At 39.8% G+C, this 26750-nt stretch overlaps 1 protein-coding gene and 1 long non-coding RNA gene across 7 annotated transcripts; one reads left to right on the forward strand and one right to left on the reverse strand.

The window, feature by feature from the left end:
- Window positions 1–131: 131 nt before the first annotated feature.
- Window positions 132–16581, reverse strand: LOC115437508 (zinc transporter ZIP6-like). 4 transcript variants are annotated; one of them, XM_030160735.1, is made up of 12 exons: window positions 16431–16576; window positions 13331–13523; window positions 10497–11040; window positions 9978–10125; window positions 9799–9897; window positions 8230–8399; window positions 7976–8152; window positions 7268–7352; window positions 6417–6818; window positions 4035–4115; window positions 3763–3953; window positions 132–1947 (listed from the first exon to the last, which is right to left on the reverse strand). In XM_030160735.1, exons 2-12 carry the CDS (start codon window positions 13516–13518, stop codon window positions 1795–1797), a joined length of 2238 nt encoding a protein of 745 aa, XP_030016595.1. In that variant the 5' UTR covers window positions 13519–13523; window positions 16431–16576; the 3' UTR covers window positions 132–1794. The 4 variants fall into 4 exon arrangements, with proteins under 4 accessions (XP_030016595.1, XP_030016593.1, XP_030016592.1 ...); XM_030160733.1 differs by having other exon boundaries at window positions 1795–1947; window positions 13331–13526; window positions 16431–16581; XM_030160732.1 differs by lacking the exon at window positions 16431–16576 and adding an exon at window positions 16021–16253 and having other exon boundaries at window positions 1795–1947.
- Window positions 15816–26347, forward strand: LOC115437532 (uncharacterized). 3 transcript variants are annotated; one of them, XR_003937940.1, is made up of 2 exons: window positions 15816–15827; window positions 26239–26347. It is a non-coding gene; the product is annotated as an uncharacterized LOC115437532 (long non-coding RNA). The 3 variants fall into 3 exon arrangements; XR_003937941.1 differs by lacking the exon at window positions 15816–15827 and adding an exon at window positions 20576–20586; XR_003937939.1 differs by lacking the exon at window positions 15816–15827 and adding an exon at window positions 24713–24723.
- Window positions 26348–26750: the final 403 nt, after the last annotated feature.

Genomic DNA, 26750 nt, shown 5'->3' on the forward strand with positions numbered 1-26750 from the left:
TCAATCGTGTAGATTTAGAGGATTATTCAGAATGAAAAGACCAAACAGATAAAGCGACAGCATTGGTTGTCAAATATTACATTAATCCTCAACTATTTTAATAAATGATTCATCAGTTTGAGTTGTTTTTCTAGTTCTTTCTTAATGAATAGTGTTGGTTTTGTTTCGCCCTCTGACAGTTAAGTGAAAATCTTTAACACCGTCTTGAAAGTTTTTCAACTTCAAATCAATCAATTAATCAACACAATGACGGGCAGATTAATAATCAGCAACTGCAGGAAAAACAGTTAAGTTTGATTCACAACGTGTTTAGAAAAGGCCTGATTTCTTTCTTTTTTACTGGATATTTTACATTAAAGAAAAACTGCAGCCAAAAACCAGCGAAATGATCCGCTACAAGCAAACATTTGCAAAAATGATCAATAAATCGGAGTATTTAAAGGAAAAGTCAAGACTTGGATGGTATAAAATAAAGCTGCAGAACTGACGACCAACGGGTTTTTATAGTTTTATCCACCTGCGTCCGTTTCCTTCATAAACATATTTATTCTGCTTTACACAAAAACAAGAACAAACTCCTCCTTTTTTCAGGGTTCAAATATTTTTCTCCTTTTCTGGGGTTTGTGTTGGTTGACAGACATCACAGTGACCGACGACTGAAACACTGACATAAATACACATTGACAGGATCAGACTTTACATCTATTCTACACGGTGGGCTTCATCTTCCAGGCTTTTTAACACTTTTTTTTTTTTCCTGGCAAAGCAACGCAGTTATTTGACCTAAATGTCTGAGCAGTTTCTTAAAAAACATACAATGACTGAAAAACAAACAAACAAACAAAAAAAATCCATTAAAAGTTGAACTCATGAATAGTTTCGGCTGAAAATACTGTAACAGAAGTTTTGTCTGGACACTTTGTGTGTTGAGCTGCCACATGTAGATCCATTAAATACGAACAAATACATTCATAAAACAGATAAAACAACCGATGTGTCTGCTGAGTTTCACCTTTTTCACGTCTGTAATTCAGTTTTCCCCTTTTATTGTTTGATGTGACCGAGACAAGTGTTTCTACGGTTTTAACGTCTTAATAAATAAATGATTTTTAAGTTAGAATTAATCACTAACAAACAGCAAATCCCAAAATTCCACCGAATCGCAGCTTCTCATATGTGACAGTTGGATCCTTTCCTGACCCGATGGAATCAGACCAGGCCACAAAATGGGTCATTTCTTTTTTAACATTTTCTTTTTTTCTCTGTTAATTTAGCAGCTCTGCCTCCACAGTGAACTCAGATATGAACTAAAATGCATTTCCTTCATGAAGATGACGGACGGATTGGTTTTAAAGACTGAAAAATTCCATCCTGAACAAAAAAAAAAAAGAAAAGGCCAAACTGCGGCTGTTTCCTGGCACGTTGTAGACATCAACTGAACACTGATGGAGTTTGACACTAAAAACTCAGCAGATTCATTAAAAAAATTAACAAAAACGCACTTAATGTTGTGGCAAAAAAAATCTAAGGTGAGAGTTTTGCAATGCTGGCTTTGGGTGTTTTTAGATTTGTGGGAAATAGGAGCTTTCGGACTGATCGTTGGTCCGACACCTCAGCTCCGATGGTGCAAATGAAACTGAGAAAAGTCAAATGAGTCAAAGCCTTCAGGTTCCGCCTCACCTGTTCTCAGCCGCTTGCTTCAGCTTCCAAACAAAGTGAAAATGGAACAGAAACTGAGCTCCAGATACCAACCATGAGAGGGCGGCGGTGGCGGGCGGAGGCCGGCCCACCGCCTCAGTAGCCCAGGTCCAGCTGGATCTTGTGCTCGAAAATGGCAATGAGCAGCATGATGCAGAAGCCAAGCAGGATGCCGGCGTTCTGCAACAGGAAGAACCCCCAGTGGCTGAAGCCGTGGTCGCCGGCGTCATTGTGCAGCATCTCCGGCACCTGGACCAGAACCAACAGAACCCAGGTCAACAGAAACCAGATCAACGTCATTGGACAGAAAACGCTACCGGGTCCAGGACCAGGGATCCAGTTCAGGTCCTGCTCCATTCTCTACTGTTCTGGTCAAAGTTACAAATTAATGATTGTACTTTAGCAGTATTGATTATAATATATTATCTTCTGCATTTTACATTTTCCAGTAATAATACTCTTTTCTATATTTAATTTATTATTAGTAATCTATATTTATACAAACTAACATGTTAGAAGCTGAATTTAGTTTGAATGTGAAACGCATCTGCATCAGTCTCTGGTCAGATTTCAGTCCAACTCGTCTGTAAAGTTCTATTAGATTTGATTTATTAAACTAAAGCATTAATGACATTGTTTAGTGACAGAAAAAACAAACAGAATATTCACATTGAAGAAGATGGAATCAGTGCATTTGAATGAGAATAGTCTTGTTTTTTCTTTAAAATCTGATCTGAATAATTATTTTGATGAAAACTAATTAAATAAGGATCAGAGTTTAGTTCAGACGTTGACACGACTCATTTTCTTGCTTTAATTTTCCCTCTTTTTGAGTCGGATTAATCATCCTGGTTCTTCCTTCCTCTGTCAGCCTGAGGTTCAGGATCTTCAGGTTCAGATCTGGACCCGGGTGGAGGTGCAGTGCACGTCCTTGACCACCGGGGAGCAGAGTCACCCCATGGCATCAGGCCTGTGACCGTCAGCTGATGGTGACACGTCAGCGTTTATGGGAAAACGCCACCTGGACCCGACATGTGGACCTGAAGGACCGCTCAAGATCCAGGTTCAGACCCCAAACCTGGAACAGACGCTGCTGAGTGGACAGTGTTCGCGGCAACCAAACAGGAAACCACGGCAACCAAGCAGGAATCTACAGAGCCACACGGACCAAACACGACCATTTACAGAACAGAGCGACCCAAGAACACCAGAGACTTTCACTAAAACCTTCATTTCTGAGCCTCCGAAGCAGAAAAACACATGAAATAATAATAATAATAATAAAAAAAAACCTCAAGATTCTCAGAGATTAAAGTTTTGGTTTTAAAATCCTGATATTCTGGGGGTTCTGGCAGTTCCCAAAGGAAATTTTCTCTATATTTAACCTTTCTTAAGTGATTTATCACCATTTATTATAATATTATCCACTGTATTTTGCATTTTTCAGTGAATATCATGTGTTGTTTTTTTTTCAAAGGTTATTAGATCAAAACAGAAAATGAAAGAAAAAAAGTGTCTTTTTCAGTCCAACCTGTCATTAACTGATCATAAATCCAGTGTGTCCATCCACTGTCACTGATCCAACTCCATGGGTTTGACTGGAGAATCAATGTTGTAGAAGATGACAGTGTTTCCACCGTAACTACAGAGCCTCTGAACGTCCAAATATGGTCATATCTGATGACCATGAAAAGATAAAGAACTGTATTTGACACCAATTATTGATATTGATTGATAGGATTAGTGGGTCAACAGGAATTAAACAGTTTAGATCAGTAGATGGTTTAGGTTAAAAGGTGGACGTTTGGGTCTGTAAGGGTTAAAGGTGGACGTTTGGGTCTGTAAGGGTTAAAGGTGGACGTTTGGGTCTGTAAGGGTTAAAGGTGGACGTTTGGGTCTTTAAGGGTTAAAGGTGGACGTTTGGGTCTTTAAGGGTTAAAGGTGGATGTTTGGGTCTTTAAGGGTTAAGGGCAGACGTTTGGGTCTTTAAGGGTTAATGTCTGTGTGTAAAATGGTGCGGGTTCAGGCGCTGTGTGCGTGGTGCGTTCGGGTGCACAGACTCACCATGTCCACCAGGGCCACGTACATGAAGAGTCCGGCCGTGAGGGCAAAGATCCACATGCAGATGTTGTCAGCGTAGTGTCCGATCAGGATGCCCGTCACCATGCCCAGGTACGCCATCATGGCCGACAGCACGTTGTACAGGATGGCCTGGCGCACCGTCATACCGGCCTTCAGGAGCACCGCAAAATCACCTGGGAAACGGAGTCACATGGCGTTACAACTGGCGGAGACGTCGGGTTCTCGGTTGGCGGGGTGAGTGGTTCTGTTCTTACCCAGTTCATGAGGAAGCTCGTGACAGAAGACTGCGACGGACGTACTGAGGCCGCTGGACAGGCCTTCAGTGAATGCAGCACCTGCACCAGCACAACGGAAACCACTGTCAGCACGCCATTCGCACATTCATCGTCAGTCTGAACATTTAGTGAAGGCGGTTTGTCCTCCTCTGTCACATAATGGTGCATTTGAGGATGATGAAGACGATCATTTTAAAGACAAAACTACTGAATGATTATTTAAGAAAATAACTGGAGCTTTTCTTCTTCTCTGTGTTCAGACTCAGAAATAATAATGTACCGTCCTGAGTAAAAGTTCAAAATTCAGTCTTGGTTTAGTAAAGTTCTAATGTCCACACATATGCATTAGGTCCAATCTGATAGATGTGAAGGATGAACAGCAGCAAAACCTACAGTTTAATGGAAAAAAACAGCTTCTATAAACCACAGGGGTCGTATTTAGTGTGACCTTTGACCTTAACACATCTTTAACCACGTAAGTTCCGAACATATTAGATTTATGGCACTAATTTACTGATGTTTTATAGAAGTAACTGAGCAAAAATAAATAAATAAAATTCACAAGAGGCAAAAACCAAAGTCAAAGACAAAACAAAATAATCAACAAACTGAACAAAATAATCAAAATGAAGCAAAAATGACCAAAGTTATCAACAAAATTAACAAAACCATCAATAAATCAAATAAAATAATTAACAAAATAAACAAGAACAATCAAAATGAAGTAAAAATGTTATTTTTGTGACCAACTATTGTCGACTATTTTTATGACAGCAGCAGCAGGTAATGTCTCCCCCCACGATTTTTGTACATAGTTATGTGGTAACTGTTCCTCCTCACTTTAAATCATACCAGAACCTTCTATAAGTGAATCTGTGAACATCCATGGGCTCTGTCTGTTCTGGGCATTTAGCCAGTACGGGCTCTAAGTGAAAAATTGTCTCCACCTTTGCTGCTTCAGTGCATTTCTTTATGTTATATTATATTATTATGAGGAGAGTGGATTCTGTAAGGGACTGACATGGCCTAACCCACGATCTGAGATTATTTTTCTCTGAACTTTTATGTCTGGACGTTGGATGTCACTCTTTTTCTGGTCTAAAACCAAAAAAACTGGAATACCACTTGTTCTTAATTTTGATTAAGTGATGTCACACTGTACTTTTCTGTCCATTCCAAATAAACATACAATTAAAAAAACAAAAAAAACAAAATGAAGCAAAAATGGACAAAAATAATTAACAAAATGAACAAAAATGAACAGAATAATCAAGTTTGATTTGACTCACGTCAGATGTTTCTGGTTGTTTGTGCTGTTTCTTGTCCTGGGGTCAAAGGTCACACTAAATAGTGTCTTTAACCTTTACAACCCATTTAATTCAGTTTTTTATGTATTTTAAGGCTGTGACCATATTTCCTACATTTCCTTGTTTTATATTTATGTCTGATCATTTTAACCCTTTATATCAGGGATGTCAAACATGTGTCCCGGGGGCCAAATGCGTACCCCCAAAGGTTCCAATCTGGCCCCTGGGATGAATTTGCAAAGTGTAAAAATTCCACAGTCCAGGCTGTGAAACTCATTTTAGTTCAGGTTCCACATACAGACCAATATGATCTACAGTCAAATAATAACAGCAGAACTGACAAAAAAGAATGACTGCAGATTACCTTTGTTTGGTGCAAAAAAAATAATATTACACTATGTCTGTAAATAATGACAACTTCAAATTTTGGTCTTTGTTTTAATGCAAAAAATAACATTAAATTATGAAAATATTTACATTTACAAACTATCCTATAACAATAAAATGTGAATAACCTGAGCAAATATGAACAACCTGAAATGTCTAATGAAAATTCAACACAATTTGAACTATTTTCTGCCTGTTCCTCACTGTTTAGTGTCTTTGTAGATCTGATCCATAATGCACATGTAGAAATAATGGAAATAATGGAAATAGTTGAGGCAGAATATTGTTAAAATTGCACTGATTTTCCTAAGAAATTTCAGTTTTTTAGGTTATTCACATCTTTTTTGTTACAAAAAGTAAGTATTTTCATAATTTAATGGGTGTTTTTTTTGCACTAAAACACAGACAAAAATTTGCAGTTGTCATTATTTATAGGTTATTCTGTTATTATTTTACTGGTCCGACCCACTGGAGATCAGATCGGTCTGAATGTGGAACCTGAAAGAACATGAGTTTGAGAGCCCTGGTTTAAACCAACCCAGAAGAATGTCAAACAGACTTGACTTATTCCTCAAATATTCACTGTCAGAGGAGCTTCAGCACCATCATGATATCTGACAACTATGGATGCATTATGGTCAGTTCGGTGTCTAAACCGTTGTCTCACCGATGGCGAGGCCGTCGCTGAAGTTGTGCAGTCCGTCTCCCATGATGACCATCCAGGCCAGCGTGGCCACGCCCGCCTGCTGGAAGTGCTGCTCCGAGTACGAGTGGGAGTGGGAGTGTGGGTGGTGGTTCTGGGAGTGGTGGTGGTGCAGGATGTGATGGTAGTCGTGGTGGTGGTGGTGCATGTGGTCAGCCTGGCCCACCGTGTCGTGGAAGTGGGAGTGGCACTTGTTCTCACAGTCCTCGTCCGTGTAGGCGGCGGCGCCCGTGGACCGGCCGTAGCCCTGCGGAGACACCACCGACACCTGCGGGGCAAGCATCACCTGCTCCTCTTCTGCCACGTCGTCACCGTGGAGACCTCCGGGATGGTCGGCAAAGGTCCCGGCGCCGTTCGTCTCCACGTCTGTGGGAAACAGCCAACACACAGGTTTGTTCACACGTTATCACACAGAACTTCAAAGGTTTCCTCGACTTTTCAGATTGGTTTCCTGTGATGACAACATTCATTTAAGTCATAGAAGAGTCATATGACGACCAGGAGAAGCAATTTTGATAGTATTATGCCTCAACTTATGGTCATTTAAACAGGTTCAGTGTCTGTTTCACATTTATTTTCTGAATTTCATTACAAACTAAACTCAATTCAGTGATTTTTTTCCAAAACATTCATCATTTCTACTTATTTTTGTGACTTTCTTTGTCTCTGTTTGACTGTGGGAGTCTGTGGGTTTTCGCTCTGTTCATGGTTCTGGTTTGTGGTTCTAGTTCATGGTTCTGGAGTGTGGTTCTAGTTCATGGTTCTGGAGTGTGGTTCTAGTTCATGGTTCATGGCTCTGGTTGTGTGCATTTCACCTTCAGGTGGCTTCAGGTCATTCTCCTCCAGTGCCGGCTGTTTCTCCGGATCCGCTTTGTCGTTCTGATCCCATTTCTTCTGGATCTGTTTGTGCGACAGGATCACAATGTCATGTCACACGTTCACAGTAAAGAAACATGACAAACATGCCATACCCTTTTCCACCAACATTCCCAGGAACTTTTATTACCAGGGATTTATGTCCCTGGTCAATGAACTCCAGTTCATCTGTGTGGTTTGAGTTCCACCTAAAAGTTCTGGTACATTCTTTTAAATCAGTCTCGGTCGTTTCCAGTCACAGACTCCAAGTCCTGCTGAATTTCTTTTGAGCGTATTCAGTAAATACATTTGTTTATTTATTTAATAGGACCCCCATTAGCTCCCACTTTAAGTTGAGCTTTTATGAACATCAATCATGATCTGAATAGTAAATATAGGAAAATCAGTGATTTTCACTTAAAAATGCAAAATCCTGAGAATAATATTAGCATAAATGGCGATTTATGAATTAAAATAGAGAAAAAATCATTTGGGAACTGGCACCAAAGTAGCACTGGGTCTTCATGGGTTAATCAGGGAAAGTTTGGGGTCGAGGGGAGGTTCTTTACTAAGTTATTGTGGTGGAAACGCACCACGGTTTTTCAGAATCCAGGTAAAATCAAAGTTCCTGTGGTGGAAAAAGGGCTGATATTGGGATCTACTCACACCTTCTGTTTCTTGTCTTTGTACATTTTCCCAAGCGTCAGGAAGTGTTCAATGAGGAACATGAAGTAGACTCCGCTCAGAGCGGTCAGACCCTTCCACACGCCGTCCAGGTCCTGGTCGTGGTCTCTGTGTGGACTCGCCCCAGGCTCGTCGTGGTGGTGGTGGTGTCCTCCCTGAGACTGAACAGAGGCACACGGAGGTATTTATTTCACCGATCGTGTCTTTCTGGTGCTTGTGCAACATGCGTTGGACCTACGTGGGGGATGAGATGGAGGAAGGCGTCGCCGCTCAGCGTTCCGACCGCCAGTGCCACCAGGAAGCTGAGCAGGAAGCTGAAGAACACCTTGTTCATGAGCGGGATGAGGACGACGCCCAGCAGCGACAGGAGGCTGATGATGGTGATGGAGGTGAAACCGCCAACCCAGGCTGCAACCCAAACAGGTCACATGATCAGACTGAATGCCAGAGTCCGACACAAATCAAACCCACAGGTCTGAAGCGCATCTGTGGGTGAACTATAAAAAGGCCAGCTTCCACAGATTGACAGTGGCATACAATGACGCTCTAAGACTCTTATTAAAAAAGCCCAGATGGACTAGTGCCAGTGATTTGTTTATGTCTAATCATGTAAATTCATTGCATGCTGTGGTGAGAAATCTGATGTTTAAATTCATGTGTCACTTGAATCACTCAGAAAATACTGTAATTTTATTGCAGACTAATCTTGCATATAGTGCTGTACGTTACACATCTCTGTTCTGGAAACACTGGTATGACTGCCTCTTGAAAGTATAGAGGGTTTTTTTTAAATTGTATTTTTTTATTATTATTATTGTGTTTGTTTTTATCTGTTTGCTTTCTCATGTGGAAATAAAGCCTATCTATCTATCTATCTATACATACATACCACGGCTCATTGATCTGCACGACGGCCTCTGAACTGAGCTGAAGATGGAGCTCATGTACTGGACAAACATAATAAACCACACGTTTTTCACATCTGTAGTTCAAGTTTCACTGTAAGACAGTCTGATGATACGACCGAGCACAAAAAAACCCCATCTCCTCAACTGATGTTGATAATTATAACAATTAAGATATCATTATTTCTTCAAATTATTTGTGAAACACAAACTATGATGAAAATTATGTAAAAGGTAAAAAAAAAAAAAATGCATGTTTAGTGTTTGATTTACTGGATATTTTGATGTTATGTTGAACAAAAATGAAGGCAAACATTTAATATTATTATGGTTTAACCTTAAAGACATGACAGACAAATGTAGAGACAAAACTGAAACTGTCATTAAAGAACGAACCAGATGTTATATGGTGTTGATTTACAGATATATTCATTATTATTATATATTATCCCTCTAGCCCGTACTAAATTAAAAAATGATTAGGTTTCCTGGAGTGTCCACACGTATCGACACGTTTCTTTTAAAACTCTTCTTCTTCGCGTGATATAATGTCCGTCACCATTGTTTTTTTATTTTTTAATTCACCTGACTCTAGTTGTGTAAAGTCTTTCCATTGCAGTTTTGTGTGATATAGCATTTGCACTATGCCCAAAAAACCACCTCTTGCCAGCGCAAAAACTTTTAATCAAAAAAGGAGAGTTTTGGCAAAATTATCGTTTTTCCATTAGATAAATTTTTATGCGCAAGTTACATTCGCGCAGTTTGAGGATCAACTGAAAAGACACCGATGACTCACACATGGTCAAATATCACCACTTTCATTCTGGAAGTATTTGACTTGTAGACCAGTGTTAAACAGGAGTAAAACCATATACACAAACATCGATGGAGTAAAAACTTACCTATTGTGATGTTTTTGCCCCCGTCTCCACCTGATCGCTCACTGCGGGCGTGGTCTGAGTGGTTGTGGTCGCCATGGTGATGTTTGTGATATCCACGGTCTGAAGACGAGAACAAGAACTCTGTTAAACCTCCACGACAAAGTGGCTGAAGTGAAGCCCACGGGTCAGGTGGTTGTTACCTGTCAAGGGGGCATCACCATGCATGATGCAGGCCCCGCGGTCGATCTGGCTGAGGAGGGCGGGGCAGAGGTAGCTAAAGTCACTGAGGGCCACACCCCCTTCCTCAGACATCCCGTGTGAGGTGAGGACTCTGGAGGCGTTCAGGCACTGGAGGAAAAACAAAAACGCATGAAACCAGGATTCTGTTTGAGCTTTTCCACCGTCGTACGGAGCGGCGTCCGTCTGGAGGTGGCATTTAAGGGAAAATCGGACGATAAAACGCAGATCTGGGACTCATCTGGTCTGGTTTGAACCTGCCTGTATGATCTGAACATGACAAACACCTCTGGAACATTTCAGACATCTGGAGGTAGGACATTCAACGCTATCAGAGAGTGTTTGATCAACAGCGGAATACGTGCGGCTTCAACTTTTATTCATGTGTAACAAACTTCGCAGAAACCAAGGACACGATTAAAGAGTGCAGAAGATTAGAAAACTGAAGAAATATGTAAAAAGACGGCCAGCTGATGGCGTACCTCTACAGGATCCAGGCTCCGGTCTTGGTCATGACCGTGGTCATGGGTGTGGTCACGGTCATGGGTGTGGTCACGGTTGTGGTCATGATCGTGGGTGTGGTCATGGTCGTGGGTGTGGTCATGGGTGTGGTCATGGTCATGGTCGTGGGTGTGGTCATGGTCGTGGTCATGGTCATGGTCATGGTCGTGGTCATCTCCCCGGGTGACGGCAGCTTCCGTTTGAGTTTCCGTGACCAGCTTCTCGGGGGTCGTCGCCTTCGCTGCTGGTCCCGCCTCCTGCTGGGCGCCATATGTCTCCATGGTCCCGACCTCCACCATTGCTGCCATCTTTCTGTCGTTCTCGTTGTGCTGATTGTCTCCATGGTGATGGCGGTGGCCATCCTGTTGGTGCTGGTGGTGATGATGATGATGATGGTGATGGTGGTGGTGGTGGTGGCCCGGCTGCTCGTGATGCTGCACTGTGATGGTCCTGATCCGATCCAGACCCACATTCTGGAGGAGACGCTTCAGTCCGTTCAGAGAGATGGTGCCGTTCTCTCCATATCTGCACGAGTCACGACACAAACAATACACCCTTCATTTAACTTTCTGTATCTAATACACATTGTTTGTTAGTCGGTCATTATCAATTCACATGTGACCTCTGAATCTTCCACTGAAAAGAAAAAAATGCTCAATGTTTTGGTTCAGACTGAGGTTTAACAGAATATTTAAAGCTTTGAAAGTTCAGAATGTGCATCATGATACAACAAGATGGGAAAAAAAGACAAGACGAAACCAGGTGGGTTTGTGTTTTTTCACAATATTAATCAAACATGAAAATAGACAAATATTTTTACAAAAACAAAGATAATTAAAACCGCAAGCGGTGTTAAGGCCCTCGCCCTCCCGCACGACCGCCTCCCCATGAGATCACCGAATCGTGGCCTCTTTCCGACATTCTGTGAGATAAGACGTTTTGTTCTTTTGAAAACGACCGCTTCATCGCAGGCTTGTAACAGCCACGCCCAAAATTTGATCAAAAATGTAGGTGGTAACTTTTGATCACATGTGTGGAGGTGATTTTTTACCAAGTTTGGTCCAAATTGGATGTAAACCCTAGGAGGAGATGAGGAAAGTATGAGTGGTGGGATTCTGCCAAAAACCCATTCATTTCTACATCACAGTTTTGATGTTGTCATGGCAACACGATTGTAAATAGGGGTGTGTCCTCATTGGCTTTTTGGTTCAGTTTGGTATGAGGGATGATTGTGCCAAATTTCTTGTTCCTATGTCAAAAAATTTTTTTCACTCCCATTCAAAAACTGTAGGGGGTGTGCGAGAGCCATTTTACGATCCAACTATACGAGTTTCATATCATCATGTTCAGGTTGTCATTCCACACAAATGTTACATTGGGTCCAACTCAATCTGATACTCTGTGTGCGAGATATCCACAATTTTATACTTATCAAAATGGCCACTTCATTGTGAGGTCATCACAGCCATGCCCAACATTTGATAAAAAATGTAGGTGATAACTTTTGATCACACATGTGTGTAGGTGATTTTCACCCAGTTTGGTCTAAATTGGATGTAAACCCTAGGAGCAGATGATGAAAGTATGAGGGGTGGGATTTTAGAGGTCCACACTTCCACCCAATATGGCTGACTTCCTGTTGGGTTTAGGGCGGGGCCATAATGTAATTTTTTACTTGTCCTACCATGGGCTATATCTGTACCAAGTTTCATGTTTGTACGATGAAAAAAATTTGGGGAGGGCTCCCATCCGCGTAATGTATTTTGATTTTTGAGGGGGCGCTACTAAGTCATTTTGCGACATTTTTACTTGGCGACTTCAAATTAAAAAAATTTTTGCCGGGCTTGAATTTTTGGTCAAATAAAATTGACTTTTCGTTAACGTTCAGGGAGTCAAATTTGAATTCAAAGCAGCGAAAGTAAAATAATAATAATAACGGAACCATGCGATCTTAATAGGCCTTCGCCGACATGTATGTCTGGGCTCGGGCCTAAAAATAGAAGAGGAAACAAGATTTAAAATAAAATACACGACTCCTAATTTTATGACTTTGGTATTTTTGCTCGTTTTGGAAATTTGTGAACATATGTGACCACCAGAGGGAGCGCTGAGTCACTCCGCTGGTCTCTATGACAAAGGAAACTAACACAACAAGTAGTTTGAGGATGAGAACCGCAAGAAAAAACTTTTAGAGTAAGAGAAGAAGTGACAGAAATAGAGGAATAAGAAATGTGATGAAGAACCGGACTCAGACAGATAAAGTAAATATGTCTATAAATTTGACAAAATTAATAGTTATGTTAATGTTTAAAACCAGAAATCACACAATTTAACAATTTAGCTGGGTTTAATTTTGATTCAAACTACGACCATAAATATATTTCTATGTGAATATTTTGTCTCTTCACTGAACTGGCAGACACATCGTTACGTGGTGTTACATGGTGGTACGTGGTGTTAAATCGTGGTACGTGGTGTTACATGGTGGTACGTGGTGTTAAATCGTGGTACGTGGTGTTAAATCGTGGTACGTGGTGTTACATGGTGGTACGTGGTGTTAAATCGTGGTACGCGGTGTTACATGGTGGTACGTGGTGTTACATGGTGGTACGTGGTGTTACATGGTGGTACATGGTGTTACATGGTGGTATGTGGTGTTACATGGTGGTATGTGGTGGTACGTGGTGTTAAATCGTGGTACGTGGTGTTACATGGTGGTACTTGGTGGTACGTGGTGTTAAATCGTGGTACGTGGTGTTACATCGTAGTATGTGGCGGTACACATCGCATGGTGGCGGCTCCAGGTCCAACTCACTTGTTGAACAGCACCTCCAGGTGGCGCCGCTGGCTCTGCTCCGCCTTCTGTGCATCCACCACAGCTGACAGCGAATGCACCACAGCGGTCGCCTCTGAGCCACAGTCCAATCCATCGCCGTCGCAGCACGAGCAAACAGCGAGGAAGAAGACGACGGTCAGGACGACTCGACTCCTCCCCTCTTCCATCGTCTCTGCAGGGAAAAAAAAAAGCAACATTTACGATGACATTGAACAGAGTAAACAACAGAGTATCTGCACGTTTGAAGCTTTAATCACATAAAAACAGAATGTTTCATTTCCAGAGAATGTAAGTGAATACCTTAACCAGTAACTAATTAAAGTTAACAAAAAAAAAAAAAAAAACAGTAAAAACCTGGTTTTATCTGGTGAGGGACGTGAAACTGAGGTCACATGTGTTGGACACAAATGACCTTTGACCTCAGAAGTTACTTACAAATACATACTTTTCAAAGGAAGACAATCCCCAAGAAATGACTGATTCTTACCTTTTAAAGTTGAAAATAAGGAGTTTTAAATGGATTAAAAGTAAAAAGTTGGACTGACATGGATTTAGTGGAAAATGAATAAATAGGCCCTTTCCCACCGCAGGAACTTTTGCAGGAACTTTTGGTATTACCCTGAACTTTCAAAGTTCCTGGTACGTTTCCACCGAAAATTACCACGGTAAATGACTTTCCCCCCGGCCCCAAATTTACCCTGAAGAAGTTCCTGGTAGGGAGGTAGTACTTTCCAGATTACCAGGAACTTTAAGGGGCAGAGCTGTGTTCTGGAGAACACTGAGTGGTGGACTACACTGGCAGCATTTCCGCATTCTGTTCAGCCGCCAATATTTAACTCATTTAATTTCCACAAGCTTTATATTTTGATAATTCAGAATATGGACCAAAAGAGAAGCTACAGCAAATGGACGTTCGACGAGGAAGTTCAGACGGACTTTGAATCACTGACACAAAACGAGCAAGTAAAAGCTGTCAGAGCCAAATATAAGACACAAGCCTAAAGAAATACCAGACAAGCCGAAGAAATTTATGCAGGATTAAAAGAAACTAAAGGACCACAACGTTTGCAGTGGATCCGACTGTCGAACAAACCAATGGTCTGAATATGACAGAAATATTCCCTGTTTAGTTGGTTCCATGCTGTAACACTAGTCAGAGGCATCAGCTGTTTAGTCAAAGGTAAAGTCTGGTTAACCTAATGCTAACTGGCCAACAGTCTAACGCTAAACCTAAATCACAGAACTGGATGCATTTGCGTTGTTGCTGTGAGCTGAACACTGATTTATTCTGTATGTTTGTGATTTTCGCCTGAAATGGACCGGACGGACTCGCCTCTTTTTCTGAACCTGCGGCTCGTTTGTGTCCTCGTCCATCATCTACTGCTGTTTACAACAGCCCAGGTCAGACAGGTCACATGACACATCATAGTCGTAGGAATCTGTCATCATGTGTTCTGTTATTCATTTTAGCATTTTTATTACTTTTCCTGTAGGAAAGTGAAAACGGGACAGGGACCATGGAGTTCCAGACCGGCTGTCCTGGACTAGCTGGACCAGACCCTGGTCCAAAAGCCTGAACCTCTCACACGTGTTTATTTCCCTTTTAATCTCAAGGCACCTTTGTTTTGTTTCAATTTTTAATTTAAAAAAAACAAATCTAACCTAATACTGTCTGTTCATTTTCAAGGCATCAAAATATGAGTGTAAGTACTTTTATCAGTAATATGCAGTCAAATTAAATCCAGGCATTTGAGTAGATCTGTCTGACTTTAGAGTTGAACCTGGACTGTCATATCTGTAAAACAACAGAAATGAAACAGAACCATCCATCACACTTAAAGTTAGATGTGATTTAGTTTAAGGAATGAGAAGTTGAAAATACATGTTCTACCATTTTTAAATACAAATTAAGGATCTGTAATAATGGTTAACTTCATTTAAAATGTATTCCAGATGGATTAAGTGATTCAACAACTAGTAAAACGTTAAACCCAACCCGTCCACTTCAGTTCTGTGTCATTTTATTGAACTAGAGGTTAGTTTGTGAATGGACATGAACTGGACTACAGGTTCTGTTCCTGCTCCTCATACGTCATCAACCTGATTTGAATAAATTACCCTGAACTTTGGGGTGCGGTGGAAACGCAGTTACCAGGAACTCTTTTACCCCAAAAAGTTCCTGGTAAATAAGTTCCTGGGCCTTTTGGTGGGAAAGGGCCTAATAAGTGTTTTCTATAAGTGATGACAGATTATTACTGGATTATGGTTTAATCCGAATACAAAACACTGTTTATTCACTAAATCCTACTGAAAATAAACGGATCCCGTTTGTTAAACAAAACCCAAGTGAAAAGCAGCAGCTGTTCAATGACGTCACACAAACACCGTTTTCATCCGTTAATTAAAAACTGTCTTATCGCTTTCACGGTTTTGTGAGGAGAGTCTGAAATTCAGCCTCAAAAACAGATAAAACCCAGTGAAAACCGGACACCGAACACGGTACCGTTCAAATTAAACGGATTAGTAAAACCCCGACTGCAGCACAACAAACGGATTAACGGATAAACACACGAACCGAACCAGTTCTGTTCACGGACCAGATCATCAATAATAACGACCCTAACCGTTAAACCTCCGGGATCCGTGATGTCACCGCCGGGTGTCCTCACCTGTCCGCTCCGGTAACGGGGGTTAGCCGGTTAGCCACGATGCTAGCGGATCTGAATCGTTAAATGTGTCGGTGTTTCCGGACGGTCGAGCCCGGAGGAGGAGGCCCAGGCCCGGCCTCGTGTCTCCGGGACTCGGCCTCGGTCCGACGGGGGTTTCGGACTAGAAAACCCACTCAGTCCGAGTCTCGCGGTGCGCCCGGATCCCGGACCGCACGCGCCCACCGGAGGTAAACAGTAACACGTTGGGTTTTGTGCGCCCGGCCCGCACGAGCCCGGTGCCGTGTGCACAAAGGCGGCAAACCCGGAAACAGGCGCCGCTGCCGCCGCCGTGCGGAGCGGAGCGCACGGGCAGCGTTTCCCCGGGCCCTGGACGGACCGGACCGGCGGCCGAAGGGGTGGAGGTCGCTTACATTCAATGTAATCGGCGTCCTATCTGGTCCCGCTGCTGTGTGTCCGCTCCCGGTGCCGCACCGTCCTTCGGTTCGGTCCTGGTGTGGATGTGGTCTATGGCGCTTTCAAGGGCTGTCGGAAATCTGAGGACTCTCCGAAGCAGAAGGAGGGAAAGGCTGAATGAGCAAATAGTGACGTGGATCAGAGTTAAACCAGGGTGTTAAACAGGAGGACACAGTGTCAAAACCCGGGTTAAGACCAGAGTTAAGGGATTTATCACCATTTATTAGAATATAATCCTCTGTATTTTACGGTTGTTGGTTTTTTTTTAATTGAAATCAGATATTTTCCTATGTTTAATTCACTGATCATATAGATGTTCATAAAAGCTCAGAATAAAGTTTTATCACCATTTATTAGAATATAATCCTCTGTATTTTACGGTTGTTGTTGGTTTTTTTTTAATTGAAATCAGATATTTTCCTATGTTTAATTCACTGATCATATAGATGTTCATAAAAGCTCAGAATAAAGTTGAGGGTTATTATATCAGCAATAGAGAAAACTGAAAGAAAAATTGACCTTTTCAGCAAAAATATTATTAATTGAACATAACCCCAGTGTGTCCATCCACCGTCATTGATCCAGCTCCATAGATTTTACTGGTGAATTAGTGTTATAGAAGATGACGGTTTTTCCATGGTGACTACGGAGCCTCTGAACGTCCGAATGGGTCATATGTGATGACCAAGAAAAGATGAAGAGCTGGTTTTGTTCAGTCGTGGATGTTTGGGTTTTTATGGGTGAAGAAACAAGAAGCGTCCCAAAAGTCGAGTCCCTGAACGTGTGCTCTGACGGTCCGTGAATGCATCGCAGGTGGACCTGCAGCAGATGCTGTGGACGAGGACATGCAGGACATGTGACTGGGCTTTAGGGTCATGTGACTGGGCTTTAGGGTCATGTGACGGACACGCAGGGTCCACGTCCAAAGACGGACAGTCATCACAACGGAAGGATTTTAATAATCCTAAGGTGTTGAGTCTGAGCTACTGTGGGAAAAAACGAATCTAATCACTCCTTCCATTAAATAAAACTAATAAAACACTGAAAATATGAGCAAAACATGTGCTTTTACTTTAATGCAATCTTCAAAATGTACTTAAAATATGGAAACTACAAGGAAAGTGTGATTTTTCACTTTAGTACCTACATTTTTACACAAATATCTGAACTCTCTACTTCCCACAGCTGTTGAAGAAGAACAATCTACATGTTTTTATTCCATCAGAACAGTTTTCCTGCTTCATACTTTTATACTGCCAGGACACAAATCAGTACGTGTACTTTCAACACAGTTTCTGTACTTGTACTGTCCAGAGGCAGTGTTTAATACTATCCAAACACTGGTCCCACGGTACTGAATCCTGGACTAATATTGTTTTTTTTGGGCGAGTCGAGGCTGCGTTGACCTTGGATTTACTGATGTGGTAGAAAACACAGAGGATCCTAGGGTTTGAAAGAAACATCACACCTGCTCTGGGTTGGACATTAACACAGATCTGGTTCAATATTAACAGAACACAGCAGGATTAAGGGAGAAACACAGAAACATCCAGAAATACACTGAAAACCTCCTGGAACACAGACAGAAGGACTGTTACGAAACACAAATGCATTCAAGCCTTTATATGTCGTATTTCTACTTAAATACAGCTAATAAATATTCTTAAATTCTCATTGGTATTTATAATGTTTTATATTTAGATTGTTTTTATTCTTAACTGTTTTTGTAATTTATGTTTGTATTTTACTCTGAGCACCTCACAGAACATGAAAAACAATCATGTTGCACTGTACAACAGTATTTTGCACTAACAATAAAGCCTATAATTCTATTCTATTCTATTCTATTCTAATAAATAGAAGATGCTGGTGTATAGGATTTTTCAGATATGAAGTTGATTTATTTTAAGTGACCACTAGAGGAAGTAGTGAGTCACTCTGTGGATGAGAACCATAACGACACAACTGTCCGAGTCCAAGAACAGAAGTGATCAAACTACAGCGGGTCTTTCCTCCACTGGACTCAGATGGAAGTGGACAAAATGGAGTTTGATTCTGAGGCTGATAAAGCTATACAGTTATTATGGGATGTTTTTATTGTTGCTAATTTTCTGTTTGTTGGTCTGTGGTTCAGACTAAACTGTGACAGTTCGGACCTTGTTTGTTGGATTCAAACATATCTTTAGTCAAGTTATTGACGACACAAACCAACAGAAAACAGAGGATTAATGGTTTTACTGTGGCTGTCTGAGTCTAAAAACAGAGCTAAGCTAATGGAGCTAAGCTAACAGAGGATTAGAGGTTTTACTGTGGCTGTTTGAGTCTAAAAACACAGCTAAACTAACTGAGCTAAGCTAATGGAGCTAAGCTAACAGAGGAAAGCTAACAGAGCTATAATGTAAACTATCAGCTGATGCAACATGTCAACATTGTAAGACCTAATTTTATTTTATCCACCGTTAAAGTAAGCGTCTGTGAATTTGAGTTTGAAGAAGAAAATTAGATGAAACCATAAAACATACATAGAAACTCTTTCAGTTTATTTTATCCACCTTTTAGTTTAATTTTACTGTCTTTTAGTCTGTTTAAACCATCTTGAAGTCTGATTTATTCATCATATTGTTTGGTTTCACACTCATATTGACTTGTTTTACCAAATGTTAGTCTCATCCACCTTTTAGTTTCATTTTAACATCTTTTAGTCCTTTTTTTAACCATCCGTTAGTTTGGTTTCACTCTACTTTAGTCTAGTTTAACCCTCCTTTTGTTGGGTTTAGCCTCTTTCAGTCTAGTTTCATTATCTTTCAGTTTGTTTTTTCACCTTCAGTCTGTTTTTTTTTTTAGTGAACATCTCCAGACTCTGTCGATCTCCTCTTTCTTAAATGTGATTCTGATCTCAACTCTGTGTGAAAAGTCCAGGGTTCATATAAACCCTTAATGCCTGTGTTTATTGTGTGTGTGTGTGTGTGTGTGTGGGGGGGGGGGGGGGGGTGGGGGGGGGGGGTGGGGGGTCAGGGGGTGTTGAACTGAGTTTTAATTCAGGGACCACATAAAGCCCAATATGATCTGAAGTGGGCCAGACCAGTAAATCCTATCATAAAAACCTATAAATAACAACTCCAGACTTTTCTGTTTGTTTTTCAGTGAAAACAGTAAAATTAGGCTTACATTATGAAAATGTTTACATCTAGCAAACTATCCCTTAAAATCATTGTAAATAAAATGAACAACCATGAATAATCTGAAATTTTTTGAGGTAAAAAAAATGCCATTTTACCATATTGAGCTTCATCTTACCGTTTATGCATGTACATTACAACTTCAAGTTCACAGTGGATCCACAAAGACACCGAACATTTCAGGAACAGGTCAAATGTTGTTCAAATTGCATATATTTTTCTTGGAACATTTCAAGTTGTTCATGGTTGTTCATGCTATTCCCCTTTATTTTCAAGGAATAGTTTGAAAATGTAAACTTTTTCATATCATTTTACTTTTTTACACTACAAACAAAGAGGAAAAATTTGGAGTTTCATTAATTATAGGTTATTATGATAGAAGGCCTATTTTACTGGTCTGATCCGCTTATGATCAAATTGGTCTGTGTTTGGCCCCGAAACGAAAATAATTTTTACATCCATGATTATTCATATCTCCAGTGTCAAGGTCAAGGTCAAATGTATTTGTTTAGTACATTTACAACAACCAATGACAAAGGTTATTGTCATTAATGAAAACTAACAAAATGGCGAAAACTAGAATTGTAAGAACATTTTTGTTAACTGAAATAAATAAAATGTATAATTCAAAGAAAAAAGGTAACTAATTGAAACTGTATGTGTGTTTACAAACTAACTAAAACGGATAAAGCCTATGAATAAAATTCCTCGTTTTTGTCTCTGTCAATTGTTGGATTGATACGAAATCGATTTATTCACTCTAGCAATTTTAGCTAGCGGCACCATAAAACATGCACCCAGGGCCCAAATGCGCCCCCCCCCCAAAGGTTCCAGTCCGGCCCCTGGGATGAATTTACAAAGTGTAAAAATTCCACAGTCAAGGCTGTGGAACTCATTCAGTTCAGGTTCCACATACAGAACAATCTGATCTACAGTCAAATAACAGCAGAAGAACCGACAAAAAAAAATGACTGCAGATTTTCTTCTGGGTTTGATGTGAAAAAAATATTACATTATGTCTATAAATAATGACAACTTCAAATGTTTGTCTTTGTTTTAGTACAAAAAATAACATTAAATTATGAAAATATTTACATTTACAAACTATCCTGAAACAATAAAATGTGAATAACCTGAACAAATATGAACAACCTGAAATGTCTGAAGAAAATTCAGTCCAGTTTGAACTCTTTCCTTCCTGTTCCTCAGTGTTTAGTGTCTTTGTAGATCTGATCCAGAATGCACATGGACTAATGAGAAGTGGAGGCAGAAGATTGTTAAATTACACTGATTTTTCTGAAGAAATTTCTTTTTTTCAGGTTATTCACATCTTTTTTGTTTGTATAGTTACAAAAGTAAGTATTTTCATAATTAATTGTTTGTTTTTTTTCCTAAAACACAGACATAATTGTCAGTTGTTATTATTTATAGGTTACTCTGTTATTATTTTACTGGTCCGGCCCACTGCACATCAAATCAGACTGAATGTGGAACCTGAAAGAACATGAGTTTGAGAGCCCTGGTCTAAGGTCAGCTGGTCCATGGACCTCAATTGTTCTGGCAGGAACATGAAACTGACACAAGCTCAGAAAGAGAAGACATAAGAAGATAAGCCCATGAAGACATTTAAAACCAGTCACTTCAAATGAGTCCTGTAGCTGACAGGAGGCCAGAACTGGACTTCCCGGTCTTACCTCCTGGTGCCTGTGAGCAGTCAGAGGTCTGGTCCAACCCCCAGAACAAAGACCTGCAGTCATCTCCAACCTGCACGTGATGAAAGCATGAATGTTCAAAGTCAGTTCGTGGCAGGTTTGGCTGAACTTTCCTAAGGAGACATAACCGATAAAACTAGATTAACTCCCGACTGATTAGTTTAAAAGAGCAGTCTAAAAACACACCCCAGGTTTTAAAACTGGGGGTGGCTAGTAGTGTGTTTAAGGAGTCCAGGGCAGGACTCAAATCAGGTTTTCCAAAAACAACAATCTCAGTTTTTACATTCGTTAAGTTTTAAAAATGTGATTCCAGCCATTCCTTCAGGTCTTGAAACGGGTTCAGCAGGGCTTGGGCACGTCCAGAGGTTGGGTCTAAGGGGTAATACATTTGCAGGTCATCTGCAAAACAGTGAAAAGAATATTGTGTCACTTAAAACTTAACCTAAGTGGCAACAACTACAGGGAAAAGAGAACAGGCCCTAAATGGATCCCTGTGGCACTCCAGAGCTGAAGGGGCAGCACCTGATCTGTGAGGGCCAAAGTGAACAGAAAAGGACCGACCTGACAGATACGACCAAACCAGTTAAAGGCCTTTGGTGCCAACATAGTCCTCAGAGCGGGAGAACAAGATCAGGTGATCTACAGCCATAGATGGCTGTAGATCACCCATAGATTGGCTGTAGATCACCAGTAGATCATTTGTAGATCACCAGTAGATCATTTGTAGATCACTGTAGATCATCTTTAGATCACTGTAGATCACCTTTAGATCACTTGTAGATCACCTGTAGATCACTTGTAGATCACCTGGTCGATCACCTGTGACCACTTGTAGATCACCTTTAGGTCACTTGTAGATCACCTGTAGATCACCTGTAGATTGGCTGTAGATCACCTGTAGATCACTTGTAGATTACCTGTAGATCACTTGTAGATCACCTGTAGATTGGCTGTAGATTACCTGTAGATCACTTGTAGATTACCTGTAGATCACTTGTAGATCACCTGTAGATCACTTGTAGATCACCTGTAGATCACCTTTAGATCACTTGTAGATCACCTGTAGATCACCTGTAGATTGGCTGTAGATTACCTGTAGATCACTTGTAGATTACCTGTAGATCACTTGTAGATCACCTGTAGATCACTTGTAGATCACCTGTAGATCACCTTTAGATCACTTGTAGATCACCCTGTAGATTGGCTCTGTAGATCACCTGTAGAAACACATTAAAACTCTTAAAAGTGCTCTCAGTGTCATTTTTGCATTTCACAGTTTCATTCCATGGGTCAGATCGGACCCTTTGGTTTTGGTCCATGGGCCGTATGTGTGACACCCCTGCTCTGAACCCTTTAGATCCAACTCTAATTCCACAGGTTTGGAAGATCTTCTGCTTTGAAAACCTGCCATGAGGTGTCTGTTTGCATTTGTCTTTAAACAATTCAGTTCGCATTTAACCCCTAACATAAACATCAGACGTCGGTGCATTTAACATATTACAGATGGAGCTCCGTCAGAATTTACAACTATGCATTTGTCTCATTAAAAACACGACAAACAAACAGCAACAACCACCGTATTAACAGTAAAAACCCAGGAGTGGACTTTGACTGGACAGAAAAAAGTACAAATAGTCCTTCAAACATGTGTAAATGGTCTGACTGATCTGATTGACAGATACTTTTCACTCATCAATAACTATTAATGACCTTAACTTCAGTCAGTTCGGTTTAATATCTTATGTTTTTTGCCTCAAATCTTGTTTTATGTTGCATTTAATAAAGTGTCCACCAGGAGGCGACGTTGACCTCAACATGTCCTGATGTTTTTCTGTTAGTGGTCTAATGCTTGAATCAATATGTTAAGTCATTTATACATAAATGCATTCATATTTATATATAAATATATCTTTAAACATGTCTGATCTTCTTTATTCCTCATTTTTATCCTATTTATAAAATCTGAAGCCTCTGAGTTCCCAATTATTAAAGCTGTAACTTAATTATTTGACATTAATCTAAGCTCATTCTAAAATTCTGATTATTATAGAAACAAAAATATACACAAATTATGAAGTTAATGCTCTGAACGATGTGAATAAATGATGATGCTCATCTTATTTGACAGATAAATTGCTTTATAATAAATAGTGTTTTGTTTTGTTTTTCTATATCATAATGACTTCGGTAGGTAAAAGCTTTTATTTAATTTTATTTATTTATTTTATTTATTCATTGCGTTTTGTTTCTGTTCTTTCCTGAATTATTTGTTTGTTTTTATGTATTGTCCGAATGTTTTGTTGTTTTATTAGATGATTATGTTTGTTTTTCTTGATCATTTTGGTCATTTTTGTTATTTTCTTGATAATTTCATCCACTTTTGTTCATTTTCTTGATAATTTTGTTCAATTTTTGCTAATTTTATTCATTTTATTTATTCATTGTCTTTTGTTTCTGTTTTTCTCTGATTATTTTTGTTTACTTTTTTATGTGTTTCCCAAATTTTTTATTCATTTGCTAGATGATTATGTTTGTTTTTCTTGATAATTTGGATTTTTTTTTTTTTTTTTTTGCTCATTTTCTTGATAATTTTGTTCAGTTTGGTTCTTTGTCTTTCCTCATTTTGTTCATTTTATTTATTTATTGTCTTTTGTTTTTCCTGGATTGTTTTGTTTGTTTTTATGTATTTCCCAGATAAAATTGCTTTATAATGAATAGTGTTTTTTTTTTTTTTTTTTTTCATGTAAGCTCAGTAGAAAAAAGCTTTCATTAAAATGTGCAGAAACTGTAAATATAGTGGATTTCTGATCAGTTTTTCCTCTTTGTATCTACGTTATTGTTCTCTTTGAGGTTTCTGGTGAAGCTTGAATGTTTTTTTTCTGCGAGTTTCATCATCTTCTCTTTTCACAAATTGAAGATGATGAATGTGATGAAGGTTATTTCCAGGTTTTTCCTTCCCTTTCATGTCTAATGTGATGCTGAAGCCTCATCCTGGTCCTTTTAAATCTGATAGAAGACAGAGCAAACAGGACTTTTACCCACCGTCATATAATATTTAACATTTGTGTTCAATTTTATGCTAAATCTCAAGTTCTATGCATTACTTTTTCCTCATATTTGAATTATTTTGTACATTTTCTTTACAATTTACAAGCATTTGCTGACTTGTACACTGTTTTTCAAGGTTTTTTGGTTCATTTTTTCAAAATTTTTCATTCAAATGGTCCATTTTCGCAGTTTAAACACGGTTTCTGTGTTCTGACATGTATCAAATATATGTTTAAGAGATCATTGTGAATCATTTTACACCAATTACTTTTATGTATTGATGGGATTAGTGTACCAGTGGGTATTAAACAGTTGATCAGTGGATGCTTTGGGTCTTCGTCTCTATGAGGACATGGTTGGATAGACTCTAATGTGAGCAGATGCATTCGAGTCTAAACAATGGAAATAAGAGCAGCTACTTATCTCCAAAAGCTCCGACCCTGCTGAGACGCAGAGGTTTAGAACAAACACCAGGAGGTGGATTTCCTCTGAACCCACTTAGGAGGATCTACCATGGATCAGCTTTTCATTTATTCAGAGTGTCTTCATGCTCATCTTCCTCCAGAGAGAAAAACGCTGATTTGATTAAATGTACGACAACATTTACCGTCTGAACGTACGTTTGTAGATGTAGAACATGAGGCTGTTTGGGTGAAATCAACATCATTTTTATTCGTTTTCTTGATCATTTTGTTCAGTTTGGTTCTTTGTTTTTGCTCATTTTCATTTTATTTATTAATTGTCTTTTGTTTCTGTTTTTTCCTGGATTATTTTGCTTATTTTTATGTATTTTCCAAATGTTTTTATTCATATACTAGATGATTATGCTCGTTTTTCATGATAATTTTGTAAATTTTTTATTCATTTTCTTGATACTTTTGTTCATTCTTGTTCATTTTCTTGATACTTTTGTTCATTTTTTAAATTTTCTTGATAATGTTCAATTTTTGCTAATTTTACTCATTTTATTTATCATTATCTGTTGTTTCTTTTTTTTCCTCGATTATTTTTTATTTTTTACTTTTATGTATTTCTCAACTGTTTTTGTTCATTTACTACATTAGTACATTCACCTACTTTAATGGGATTATTTCATGTATTCATTAAAAATTTCATGTTGTGAATTCTCTGACTGTTCCTGAACGCATCTCCAGTTCTGGTTCTGTTGAATGATGATTCTGTTCATCATTCTGATGCATTTACCCATGAATCTAATCAATAACTCTTCTTCTTCTTGTCTTGTTTTGTTTCATTTCAGTCTCTCTAACAGGGCATGTACAATCAGACTCCATCTCTTGGAGGTGTCCCCCAGGGCTCAATACCAGGCCCATTCTCAACATTCTGCATACTCTTATGAATGTACAGATTCATTCATATGTTGATGATATGGCTGTATATGCTACTGGTTCATCTGCTAATTTTCCAACAGAACCGAACTCAGATCCAGACCTTCACTCTGGTACAAGGTTTAAGTTCATCAGTGAATGGATGTCATTGATCCTGTGGTTAAATGGATCTTCATCCCAGTGGGTGGTTGGTTTGTGGAAACTGGGACGTTTAACTGGTAAAATGCACCAGGAGGAAACCGGATTAGGGGGCGGTGACCTCCAGCAGATGAAGGGCTTTAGGTTAGTTTAACACCCCCCCCCCCCTTTAGAGGAGCTACAGATGGTCCACAACTTAACGTCTGCACGAAGCCTCAAAACCAGATCCAGATCCACCAGGTTTCCTAATCACCTGGACCCTGTAAAGACTACCATGAAGACCCCAGACCCCAGAAAGCCACTAAACCAATTACACACATTCATGCACCTCAGTGGAATTAGCATTAACCCTTCAGTGTCCAGGTGAACGTATTAAACACACTTCAACCCTCTGGTGTCCAGGTGAACGTATTAAACACACTTCAATCCTCTGGTGTCCAGGTGAGCGTATTAAACACACTTCAATCCTCTGGTGTCCAGGTGAACGTATTAAACACACTTCAATCCTCTGGTGTCCAGGTGAGCATATTAAACACACTTCAATCCTCTGGTGTCCAGGTGAGTATATTAAACACACTTTAACCCTCTGGTGTCCAGGTGAACGTATTAAACACACTTTAACCCTCTGGTGTCCAGGTGAACGTATTAAACACACTTTAACCCTCTGGTGTCCAGGTGAGCGTATTAAACACACTTTAACCCTCTGGTGTCCAGGTGAGCGTATTAAACACACTTTAACCCTTCGGTGTCCAGGTGAGCATATTAAACACACTTCAACCCTCTGGTGTCCAGGTGAGCGTATTAAACACACTTTAACCCTCTGGTGTCCAGGTGAGCGTATTAAACACACTTTC

Source organism: Sphaeramia orbicularis, chromosome 17 (genome assembly GCF_902148855.1).
Source record: "Sphaeramia orbicularis chromosome 17, fSphaOr1.1, whole genome shotgun sequence".
Taxonomy (NCBI): domain Eukaryota; kingdom Metazoa; phylum Chordata; class Actinopteri; order Kurtiformes; family Apogonidae; genus Sphaeramia; species Sphaeramia orbicularis.